General features: G+C 37.5%; 1 protein-coding gene across 1 annotated transcript in view; it reads left to right on the top strand.

Annotated features, from left to right (window-relative positions):
- LOC136884835 (uncharacterized) overlaps positions 1-12452 on the top strand; it is an 84669-nt gene that overhangs the window by 6994 nt on the left and 65223 nt on the right. Inside the window, exons 2-3 of the mRNA XM_067157123.2 lie at positions 1095-1222; positions 10093-10164. Of these exons, the coding sequence (XP_067013224.2) occupies positions 1157-1222; positions 10093-10164 (138 nt within the window). The 5' untranslated portion in view covers positions 1095-1156. The remainder of the gene's footprint in view (positions 1-1094; positions 1223-10092; positions 10165-12452) is intronic.

Here is a 12452-nt window from a genome sequence, read left to right as displayed (position 1 = left end):
TCATGTCCATGCTCAATCAATAGGTTTTAGTTTATTCTAACCATCACCACTTTTAATCAGAGATATTTTAACGCAACATACTGCAATATATTTTACTTACATTTTTCATTAGACATCCGGATGCTCTTACTTAACATTTTTGTAATTTTGTCCTATGACTGTAAATTTGTGTGCTAGCTAATGATGGCCAAGATAGGTCGAAACCGGTACTAGTGCAATAATTCATTCACAATAAATGTATTGATCGGTGGAACATTTTTCTTGTCTATTACATTGAATCCAATCAATACGGAATATGAAACTTATAAATAATTTCTCCTCCCTGTCGAGATAAACTTCCGCGTTTATTGTTATTGTGGCTTTATTAATCTCTTCTAAAGCATTCTTGAAGTAAACAGGCTCGTAATTACAAAACCCGTGGCCGCGTAATGTTTTCCTGTACGTTCTTGGCATGGCCGAAGTTACCCCGGAAGTAGCCAACTTTCATCACAAAACTATTCCCTGAAGAACCTATTTGAATAAAATGCATCAAATTAGGTTGATTAGTTACCAGACGTACTTACATTTTGACCCCATAAACCTCTGGAATGGAGAATCGAATGCTGGGGCTGCAGAACAGTTTGTTTTCTGCTGTTACCAGAGAAGACAATAGTCGGGGCTGGAAAAAAAATGGATTGACTCAAAAATGAGACCGCGAATGTTCTTTGGACTACCAAGTTTTGACAGAGCATTATATTGTACGTGCATTTCTGTTGTTGCAAGTGGTTTATCTTTTTCAGTTTAGGAGGCAGGAGAAAATAAGTATTGCTATTCGTCAGTGGCCGAAGTTACCCCACTTTACGGTACATCAAACCAGTCATTAGAATCCCAGTGTAGTGGGTGATGTGTGTGTTCCATAGTCATAGGCTTTTCACAAGGGGTGTGCAAATTAATCCCAATCTGTGGGATTGGGATGTTCTTTCAGTGAAATTTTTTAGCCCTGGGGTTCAGTTTCCACATAAAACTGCAGGTCCTGTGCACATTATCAAGAGTCACCTCAAACTACAGGTTTGACTACAAGACAGCAATAATAGTGTTGGTTGCTCATGTTTCAGTGCAAGGTCGGTGGAAGTAATCTACATCCCATAACGATCTATACCATCTCACACTATATAAAATGGACTTGGAAGTAAAAATTAAAGAGGAACCAATCTGCTTTGAGGAAACATCAAATACTTTATGCGTAAGTATCATTCCAGATAACTTAATAGCGATTGATTACAATTAAACCCTTAGCTGTTGTTTGAGTTTGATGGTTACATAATTCTACTTTTATCTGTTGATCAGGAAATATGTGAGTATCTTGCTGTCTATTCTTAAGGCATATATATGTTTTTATACAGATCTCAATTTGACTAGATATTTTTTAATTACCGGTATTACATAAATGCAGAATTTACAAGTATGAGACTATTATTTTGCACAGCATGTTGGAAAGCTGAATTCATTCATTAGGTTTTGAGGGGGAAGTGGGTTTCTCTTCAACTCTTGTCAGGAATAATGGCAGTCTGAGTGGCTCAGGCTGTGGAGGGCTTGCCTTGCTTTCAAGTTGTCATATTAAATCCTTTATCACTATGATGATATTAAAGGTGCACAAATACATCAGCCTCTTGCAGGAACAATTTCTGTCATCTTAGTGTTTTGAAATCCATAAAGCTAAATTGCATGACATGAAATCAATAATGATAACAACTTATAGGTTACAAATTTCATTATTGTCTGTATTGACAAGGGTAAATAGTGATAACATTATATTAATATTATTAAAGATAGAGATGCCTCCCTCTTGGCGGCCAGTCTGGTGTTGGTGTCAGTGCTGAGTGCACATAAATTACTAGGAGCATGGGGTATTCACTTCCCACCGAATTACAACAATACATCAGTATATCTGATGGAAAGTCCATTTGTTGAGGTTGTGAATGTCCCTTTCAAAGCTATATATATAAACTTTTTACCATGTGAGTTGGCCATGTGGTTAGGGGTGCACAGCCGTGAGCTTGCGTGTGGGAGATAGTGGGTTCGAACCCCACTGTCGGCAGCCCTCAAGATGGTTTTCCATGGTTTCTCATTTTCACACCAGGCAAATACTGGGGCTGTACGTTAATTAAGGCCACAGCCGCTTTCTTCCCAGTCCTAGGTCTTTCCTATTCTATCCTTGCCATAAGACATATCTGTGTCCATGTGACATAAAGCAAGTGTTATGAGGAAATAAAAAAAATATATATAAATTGTTACTCATGTATTCTATTCAACAGAGCATAATTTGTAGATCAAATGGGTCCACTATACAGAAAATGAATATCAGCTCCAAGATCAAGACTCAAGAATACATGGTTATTATAAGGCCATTGGCCCTAGTCCCACACGATTCACAACAGTTTTAATGACCCCCTACTGGTAGGGGACGCACATGTAGAATACACCCTCAGTATCCCCTGGCCTGTTGTAAGAGGCAACTAAAAGGGGCCCAAGGGGCTCTCAACTTGGGAGCGTGGGTTGGCGACCATGGGGCCCTTCGCTGAATCTGGCATTGCTTCCACTTTCTTGTGCCAGGCTCCCCACTTTCATCTATCCTGTCCGATCTCCCTTGGTCAACTCTTTTTCTTTTCCGACCCCAATGGTATTAGAGCATTCGAGGCCTAGAGAGTCTTTCATTTTCACACCCTTCATGGCCCTTGCCTTTCTTCATCTGTTACTTCATTTTTCAAAGTGACAAATCACTTCTTATTTCTTCCTTTTTCTCTACCTACACCCTGTTGGTGGGGGATGCAGACAAAGAATACACCCATGATATCGCCTGCCTATCGTGAGAGGCGACCTAAAGGGGTGACCAAGGGAAGATTGTATTAGAACCATGGAACTACTTTTGATTAGTACCATCACACGGGAACACCATGGGTTGCCTGTACTTGCGAGTAGTACCACTACAGTATATTAGGTACAAAATAGGTTTGTGATTAGTAGCAGCAGAGAGAGGGACACTGTGGGTTTCCAGATACTGTGGTGTGGCGCCATTATGTGAGAAACACGATAGGTCTGTTTGACATCCAACACTTGTGAGGAGTACTATTATGTGTGGAACACCGTGAGTGTACGCTACTTTTGATTAGTACCCCAACAAGTCAAATACCACTGTTCTCCTTTACTAGCGATAAGTACCATTATATGGGGCTGCTGACCTGTATTTTGGACCTCTTTAGACAACAAGCATCCTTGATTCAGGATTTAGCTTTAGAAATGGTCTCTTGGTCAGTAATAATATTTTTTATGGTAGTTTTCGGGTAGGATCCACTGATTGTTTGAAATTCATATCAATCCATTCATTTTTCATGCCATTTTTTATTTTGGTAAGTGGATGATTTAAAACATTTAATTTGTCATTTCATTTCTTACCATCAGGGGCCAGTTACCTAGATGTTAGGCCCCGTAAAACAACAAGCATCATCATCACAGTTCTAATGTGTTATTTTAGTTTCAGTTTTAAATGTGTAGTCAGACAATTCATCACTGTGTAGATTTAGGTTTTACTTAAGACATACCAATATGCAATTTTTTATTGGTGGTTATATGTGTGCATGTATTTAGGTTTTACTTAAGACATACCAATATGCAATTTTTTATTGGTGGTTATATGTATGCATGTATTTCCAATTTGATTAAGGCTGAAGATGACCTAATGTAGCAATGAAACAAGTACCAATTATATAATATTAATCTAATGGTATTGAATAGGTGGTGGACCTTTCTCTACCCTTTGATAATGATAACAACTTGACAGTGAATTTTCTTTCCAGAAACCATGACCTGCTATATTGTAAATGTGATATTGTTAATAGTTTAGTATTGTAATAATGTTATATTGGCAGGTGATGGAAAACATGACAGGTCTTTTTTACTATTTAATTTAGCACATGAAAAAGATACCATGTGTTGATATACCAGTGGTATTTACAGAGTTGGGTATTACAGTGCAGTCATATTATTTTTTAATCTTACAGAAGATGGATATGGTGAAGCGTGAAATGCTGGGAGTTTTGATGTGATGTTTACTTATGAGATAGGCGAAGAGACTATGGTAGAGTAGATTATTCCCTTTCAAAGAGGGTTCATTCTTTCATGATGTGGTGTGACATTTGTCTTGTTTTCTTTGGGCTGTCACACACTGGTGAAGTAATTATGTTTATTCTGTGAAGGAGTGATCTAAAGCAGCCTTGGTTTATAAAGAATTGCATGTGGACGCAATTAGGCACGAAATACACAGAATGTCTGTGGGAGATACTTGGAATGAGTAGTTTAGTGTGGGAAGCATTCTGTGAGTTGATAAATGTTTCAGTCCAGATGTGGTGTAATATTTTTTCAGTAAAAGCCTCCATGGTTCAGGCAGCAGCTTGCTGGCCTCTCACAGCTGGGTTCTGTGGTACAAATCCCAGTCAATCCATGTAAGATTTTGAGATTTTTGTTTTTGGACAAGCTCTTTTCTCAGTACTCTGGCCTTTCCTGTAATCTTTCACTCCAATATCATTTCATTGCATCTGTCAGTCATTAATAATTGCCCCAGGGGAGGGCAACAGGCTTTTGCAGCTGGCACAGTTCCTATCCTCGCCGCTAGATGCCAGCATCATTCATTTTGTTCATGAACCAGTTGAAGGACTGGCAACAGGCTATGGATTTTTATTGTTTCAGTAACTTCCTACATCTTTTCATTGGTATTGTGCTATAAGAAATAATGTGCAGGTAGCTGGGTGCAGGTTTAGCTTTGAGGTCTGCTCTTTCATTCCCCCAAAGTTTCTTTTGCCCTTTGTGCCAGTGAATGTTATTGAGGTTATTTACATGAATGGTTTTATTTCTGATTGCAAGAGCAAGCAGATGCATTCTGTGTCTGTTTGGATGACAGTTAAGGCTGCTTGGGAGTCTACAGGGATAGTGGGAGCGGTCACTTGATGGTTTGTCTTGAATCTAATCTGTAGCAATCAAGAGATGGAGGGATAAGCATTGGAAATGAACAAACAATTGTCAAATCAACTCACAAAGCCAGAGAGGGAGACAGGGGAACACATGATAGGAGAGTTTATCAATCCCACTTCTTCTACATCGATATCTTCTCAGTCCCTGACGAGTTCTCCTTCCCAGCTTCAGCATGAAGGAGGGCACCTTGATAGATTTTCAGTCTTAAAGCAGGAAGCAAGATAAATAGGCAGAAAAGATAAAGATAAAATAGAGGAGGTAGATGTTTTAGAATCACAGGACAAACACAAAAGCTGAAATAGTTATTGGAGAGGAACAAACAAGTATCACATGAAAGCAAAGTCATAATAGGATGAACATAATGACAATCCAGTGTGGAAAGAGGATGCAACACAAAGAGGAGATGAAAATGAATACAAAAACACAAAAGGATGACAGCAATTTCCACATTTTCATACACTGAAGTAAAATAAACTTGTATCTTCATCCCGAGGTGGTGCAGCTCTTTTCAGGCACACCCCCATTGGAGGTGAGCAGCATGTACCAGCCCTCCTGCCATTCTTAAATTTCTGGCAATACCGGGAATCGAACCCAGGTCCCCAAGGACGGCAGCTAATAACACTAACCACTACGCTACAGTGGCGGACTTTGCCACGGGCTTGCTCCTTGTCAACTCCGATTCTACATCCCTCTCTTTTCAGCCCCAACAGGCTGGTTTGTGCTTCTCACCTTGGTAAGGAGGGCAGACATCAGCACTCATCGGGGCTATGATGTTATCCCTAACTGCTTCTGTGTGTGAACAATATATTTAGAGTCAGTATAAGGCAGGTCAAGCAAAACAGAGCCCATCAAAACATAAGAAATTCATCACATGATAAACATGAAAAGCAAGAAAACTCACTAGTACAAGGAACATCATGTAACAGACATACCTTTTGAAGCTAACCAAACTCAAGAAATACCTAACTGAAGTGATGGTGAATAAAGGCCCATTCTCTGGAGTATAAAGAGGGTGTAAACATGAATACAAAATGAATTGTAAGAAGTTCTGTACCTTTGTGTGAATGTAAGATTTGAAATCAGTCATTACCATTAACAATAGATTTTATAAATTAAAATAACTTGAATAGTACATTTGAAATGGTAAAACATGACATGATTCATGATAAGTTGATAAGTAGAAGGAAAATAATGAATTTCCTTTAAATGAAGATAATGATAAGTCATCCCTTGATGAAATATAATTTAAGACAGTTGGATTTTAACATAATTCACAACTCATGGTTAGAATCTGATGAATATTAAAATGGAGAATCCTTAGTAAGCTCCCAAGTCGCTGAAATCAAGAAAAAGGAACAAATAAATAGAAATGTTATTTAGTAGAAAAATATTTATTTGAATAATATAACAATGAGAAGCTCACAATATCTGAATCCTGAAAAAAATTCCAACATTTCCCACAACTAAGGAAATAAATTTATGCCCACCATCACAGACACATCAATCCCTATTAACAGTATATTTCCAGTAAACAAAAGGCAATGTACACACATAAACTCAAGAAGATAGTATACAATAACAGTGGGAAGACAGATACATATTAAACACAGCCCCCAAGAGAAAGAAGGGCAGACATGATAAGGAGAAGCATAAGCTGAATGCAAGAAAATCATAAGATCATAGTGTTATTGGAAATTCAGAATGACTGAAAAGCATTATATGGAATTTACTAACTTAATATATATAATTTCATTAAAGCTGGCACAGGGAATCAGTTCACTAGGGACAGAAGTGGGCACATGGTAAGAACTTACCTCATGCATGAAATAAATGGAATGTAACCTTTGTAGTACATTTCCAGATCTAATTGGTTAATTAAAGCTTTCTGTATTTATTTTCATAACAATTATTGCACTATTTTAATTACAAATGTAGTGAATTCTACATTGTTTAATCAGTATCACAAACATCTCTTTCATGGATGACTCTTCTATGCATCTGCCCTTTTGAGATAGGTATTAGCTTTGTAGTGTCTGCTGAGATAATAAAGACCATGCTTCCTTTGTGGAATTTTCATTTCGTCCTTTCCATCTGGCATGTGGTAGATGTCTCACAAGAAACCTCTGCATAGTACTGTTGTTATTTTTCTTACCTTGGACAGACTGGAAGGAGCTTTAATATAAGATGCTCAGAACATGTTAATGCCCTTAAATACAATAGATTTTTGGCTGTGGGACAGCATATGCACGACTATAATCACAAATTCACAGACTAAAACGAGATATGGAAATTCTCAAAGTCTTGATCAAAAGACCCCTCCTTAACATTACAGAAAGCTGCTTCATACACATATATGAATATTTTAACCGTCCGACTCATTGGCTAAATGGTCAACGTACTGGCCTTCGATTCAGAGGGTCGCATGTTTGATTCCTGGCCGGGTCGGGTATATAAATCTCCATTGGTTAATTCCAGTGGCCCAGGGGCCGGGTGTTTGTGCTGTCTGCAATATTCTTGCAACTCACACACCATACATAACACTATCCTCCACCACAATAACACGCAGTTACCTACACATGGCAGATGCCGCCCACCCTCCTTGGAAGGTCTGCCTTACAAGGGCTGCACTCGGCTAGAATAGCCACACAAAATTATGATTATTATAATATTTTAACCCAAATTATAAACTTAATGACATTTCTGAAAAGCAGAATATCCTATTCGAATTTCTAATTCGTATTTTTGGAAACATCAAACCTAAAATTCATAATTCAAGTTATTCTATTCACAGCAACTTCCCTCATCAGCCACCTGTTTTCCCACATCCTTCGTCCCTGCCTTAAACCCCATCCCTTTCCCCCTCCCTTCCTTTCCTAGTCCTCTCCTCTCTCCTTGGCTTGCTCTTTCTTTTTCTGTGTTCCCTTTGAATCTCGTGATCCTATCTCTACTCCACCCCACTAGTGAGGCACACCATAGGCCACACACCACATGCTGTAATGTAAGGTAAGTCTCATCTAACTTATGCCATTTGATTTGCTCTCTCTCTCTCCTTTTAGTTCATTAATTTTGATCATCATTTATGTAGGTCAACTTCATGGACACAACATTGAATTGCGAATTTCCACCAACTGCATTCTATGAACTACCAGCCATTAATTATATCATTGTGTGCCATTTTTGATAATCTCCATTAGCACTTTTCAAGATATTTTAACAAAAAGTGCTAACACTTTAACGTGATGCAGTGCATCCAAGGAATTGAGAATCTTATTTTAATTTCATATTTTACGTGTTTTGCACATAGTTCAACCTTTTATTACCTTTTAATGTCATGTTTATGCATTTGTTTTAGTCATTAGATGTATTAGTACTGTTTTATATTATTGCTGATGATGGCCAGCCAAGGCCAAAACTAGTTCCAAACAAGGCTTAAATGTAATATAAACATTGCATAATATAGTATTGAAAAGGAGAACCACTATAATATATGTATAATTATTATTGTAGTATTATGTGTTGTGTTTCTGCAGTGTACTTCCCATGTGGTTCCTTCATATTTCCCTGTGTAGAGGGTCTGTTTTGTACCGCTTGGTCAGAATTTGTAACAACAGGTTCAGTTTCAATGCCGGAAAACTTTGTTTAATTCGTTCAGCTTTATAACAGCAAATGTCAATTGCATAATCTGTATCCTCACGCGCTTCTTCCTTCCTGTTCATCTAATTTTCCACTTGATCTATTAATTGTAGCAGTTTCTGTGCATTCTCGACAACCATACTTCAGTATTTTCGAATATAGTCAATACTCTATATTTACACTGTTCAACAATTCAACAATTCCCAAAGTACTAATGTAACAAACGGCTAGGTGAGGGAAAATCTGACTGAACTGCAAGGATGACAACAATGCACCACAAACAAAACAACAAACCTTCACCAACATCCAACAGTCATGGAGTGATGCAGAAGATAAGAAACTTGGAATGCCTAGAAGGAGAGACATGGGTGCAAAATAATTGTGCAGTGTGACAAAATCCAGAATTTAGGGATTCCCTCACCACTCTCTGGTTTCAGGTTAATAAAGGATTGTCTTGATAATAATACACGTTACCCATTAAACATAAAATCCAAAAAAAATGGAATGAAACAGTGATATTAATGACAAAATATGGAAACAAGTAGCTCCAAAAAATTGCATGTGGTGTACAATTACACATGTGGTTTCATAATCCCAAGCATTCCTTGAAGACATATTTCAAACTAGCTAACGTACCTATGCTTCGCTACAGTATTCTACATTTATATGGATTTCTGTGTAAATTACTGTACACGCAGTAAGTAAGGTTATTTTAAATTGTTTGTCCCTTAGCGCTATGTGAGAAACAAAATGCGGAGGACCCTATACACTGTTTCCAATGTAAGGTGGGCGTTGCGGAGTTTTGTTGATAATGGCAGGCCACATCTCCTACCACCAGTCGGAATAGAGTTCATGGGCTTGTACCATAATGTCTAACTCACTTGCCAGTTGCCATTAACAAGAGAGATGGGGAGTTTTCAATATAAAGACAGGCCCCTTTTCCTAATGCCAGTCACAATTGAGTTGGAGAGAATTTAAAACCTCAGGAATAGAACCAGCTTTGGGTGGTTAGGCCATGTGCATATGGAGAGTTTCACCCAGACGTGCCACTTGGGCTCATCAGTTGAATTGGCATGCCCCTCCAAGACTGCTCAGCAGAGGCAGACCAACTGCGTGGTCCTGCAGTGTTAGCAAATAGGGGTTGCTGAACTGCTAAAATTCTCCATTTTCAAAAATAAGTACTGCTAACAATCAGTCTCAGCCAGTGCATTTGGGATGTTTGGAATAAAAGCCTTGTACCTGTGATTTGATTTCCATGGAAGACTAAAGGCTACGTGACTGTGATAAATGTATTTAAAATAATGGAGAGCTACGGGGCTGCCTGCTACTTCAGTGGTCAATAAACTATGACCCTAATGATGATAATATAAATATACCTTTCCAGTACCTTTCTTTCAGTAAAATGTCAGTGGAAGTAATTTTTGGCTCATTTTCATGTAATGACTTCTGTTACAGTGTGAAATGGGCAAGAAAATAGAGATCAAGGAGGAACCTGTTCGGCTTGAAGGCACAGAAAGTACATCCTTCGTAAGTATCATTCCTGATTACTTAATAGTGATCAGAATTTAAGTGATATTTAAAACATTTCAGAGCTATTAGTTGCAAAGTGTTTCACCTGGAATATTGTTTAGTGCCTAACAAGGGGTAGAAACTCACCAACTTCGAAAATGTACTTCGTCATATGTTTCATTTTGTTCCATTTTCATGGGTGTTAGTCTGGTAGGTGTTCAGTATGTTGTGGCTGCCAATGGCTATCTGATAAGTGGTGATGGCATGCTGGATGTCATTCATTGTTATTGGAAACAGTGGATAGTTTTTGATATTGGAACCTAGTATTCTTTATTTTCCCCCATGCATTGTTTAATGGTTGGCTACACAACACTGATAATTTTTAGTGTAAATTAACTGAGCAGACCCTATTCTGTAGAGAATGAGCATTTTCATCTTACCTACAGGGCCCCAGTAAGATTCCCAGTGAGTTTGGGATATCCGTACCTGAATCCTGGAGTTGATTAGGGATCCTATCAGTGCTACGGACTTTTCTTCATTTGGTGAAACTACTATTGCGATATTTAGGTTACTGTTCATGAAGTAATAGCTAATTGTGACTGGTTGGGTCCTTTTTGCCTACCTTTATGAGAGGATCAAGTTCATTATTGCAGTGTTTATTATTCTATATTATCCTCTTTATCACCAACAGATTTATATTAATATGTGTATGGGGAGTTTGCTAATCATTGATTTTTACTGACCTTTCCTCCTGATTGAATAGATTTCATAACATTGATGGCCAACTTTGATAATTGGTTTTTCCAATTCATTATATAAAGGGCCTGTGTGATCATGGAGGGAAATTTTTATTGTGATGTTTTCAAGATTTTAGTTGTTTTTGTACAATTTCTCATGCTGTGTTCCATCTGCTTCCACTTTATTTATATTCTCCTTTTTATTGGTATCCGTAATTTATTTATGAAATTTTTTACGTACTGATTTTAAAGTTTGTGCAGCTGTCTCTAAGGTCAGAGCTACATTAACCTTACTATGAACCATTCTGTTGAGTTTTTATGAAATGTATTCATGAAAAACGAGCAGAACATCCAACAGTCATGGAAGTCACTTTATACTCCTCTACTCCGACAAAAGAGTAATGTTACAAAAATGTTGCAATGTTTGGGTTGGGAAGAATTGAGAGAAAGAAGAAGAGCTGCTCGACTAAGTGGTATGTTGCAAGTGATAAAAATCATTGTTATCCGTATTGAAGATACTGAATGTAGGATGTTAAAAGGTTTGTTTTTTTCCACCTATTCAATACATATAAATTTTATAAATTAGGAATTTATTGTAGATTCCACTTGAGACATGTTTCGCCCTTCATTGAGGGCATCATCAGTCAAAATATCACCTCAAGGTAAAAAATCAGGTAACTGGTTAGTAGTAGACATGTACAAATTAATACATATTATTAACAACATATAAAAATTAAGTATGGGAAAAATTTGCACAAAAGTGATGGTTGAACATGTAGGTTTAGATGAAAAGTCAGCACCAATGCCTAAAAATAACATAGTAGAGTTCTGCAGTGGTGCTCTGGAGAAACAGTTGACGCAATCATATGAAAATAAAAAGTTTAAAAAATATTTACAATAAAACAATTAATAATAATAATAATGCTATTTGCTTTACGTCCCACTAACTACTTTTTAAGGTCTTCGGAGACGCCGAGGTGCCGGAATTTAGTCCCGCAGGAGTTCTTTAACGTGCCAGTAAATCTACCGACACGGTGCTGTCGTATTTGAGCACCTTCAAATACCACCGGACTGAGCCAGGATCAATAAAACAATTAAGGGAGAAAAGGTGTAGTGTTTGGCGTCAATGTTAGTAACCAAAAATTGATGTCAAAGGTTGGTAACTATACAGTATTTACATAGTTCAATTGAACAGTTGAGATAAAGTTTTTTAAAAATATTTACATTTAACATTCAGCGTAAATGTTTGTAATAAAAACTAATGTTAATGATTGGTAACTATATAGTAATTACATTATCTAATTGAAAGTTGAGAATTTACAATTATATACATATTTACACAAGAGCAGCTGGTGCGCAAGGATAAAAAATTTTAGTACCAAGTGCGTCCTGATGCTTTAGAGGTTGGAAGAAAGAATTAGCATTGACATTTCAGAAATATGTAGAGCAGATTATTTTAGTTAAAAATCACCGGGGGTAGGGGAAATTTTTATAGCCAAATGAGGTTTTATAGGCATCAAGCTGAAAGTTTTCCAGTTGAAGCGCCGAGATCGGGACGGAGACTGGTCA

Source organism: Anabrus simplex, chromosome 13, assembly GCF_040414725.1.
Source record: "Anabrus simplex isolate iqAnaSimp1 chromosome 13, ASM4041472v1, whole genome shotgun sequence".
NCBI lineage: Eukaryota > Metazoa > Arthropoda > Insecta > Orthoptera > Tettigoniidae > Anabrus > Anabrus simplex.
The sequence above is the reverse complement of the archived record's forward strand: the minus strand, read 5'-3'. Positions and strand labels throughout refer to the sequence as shown.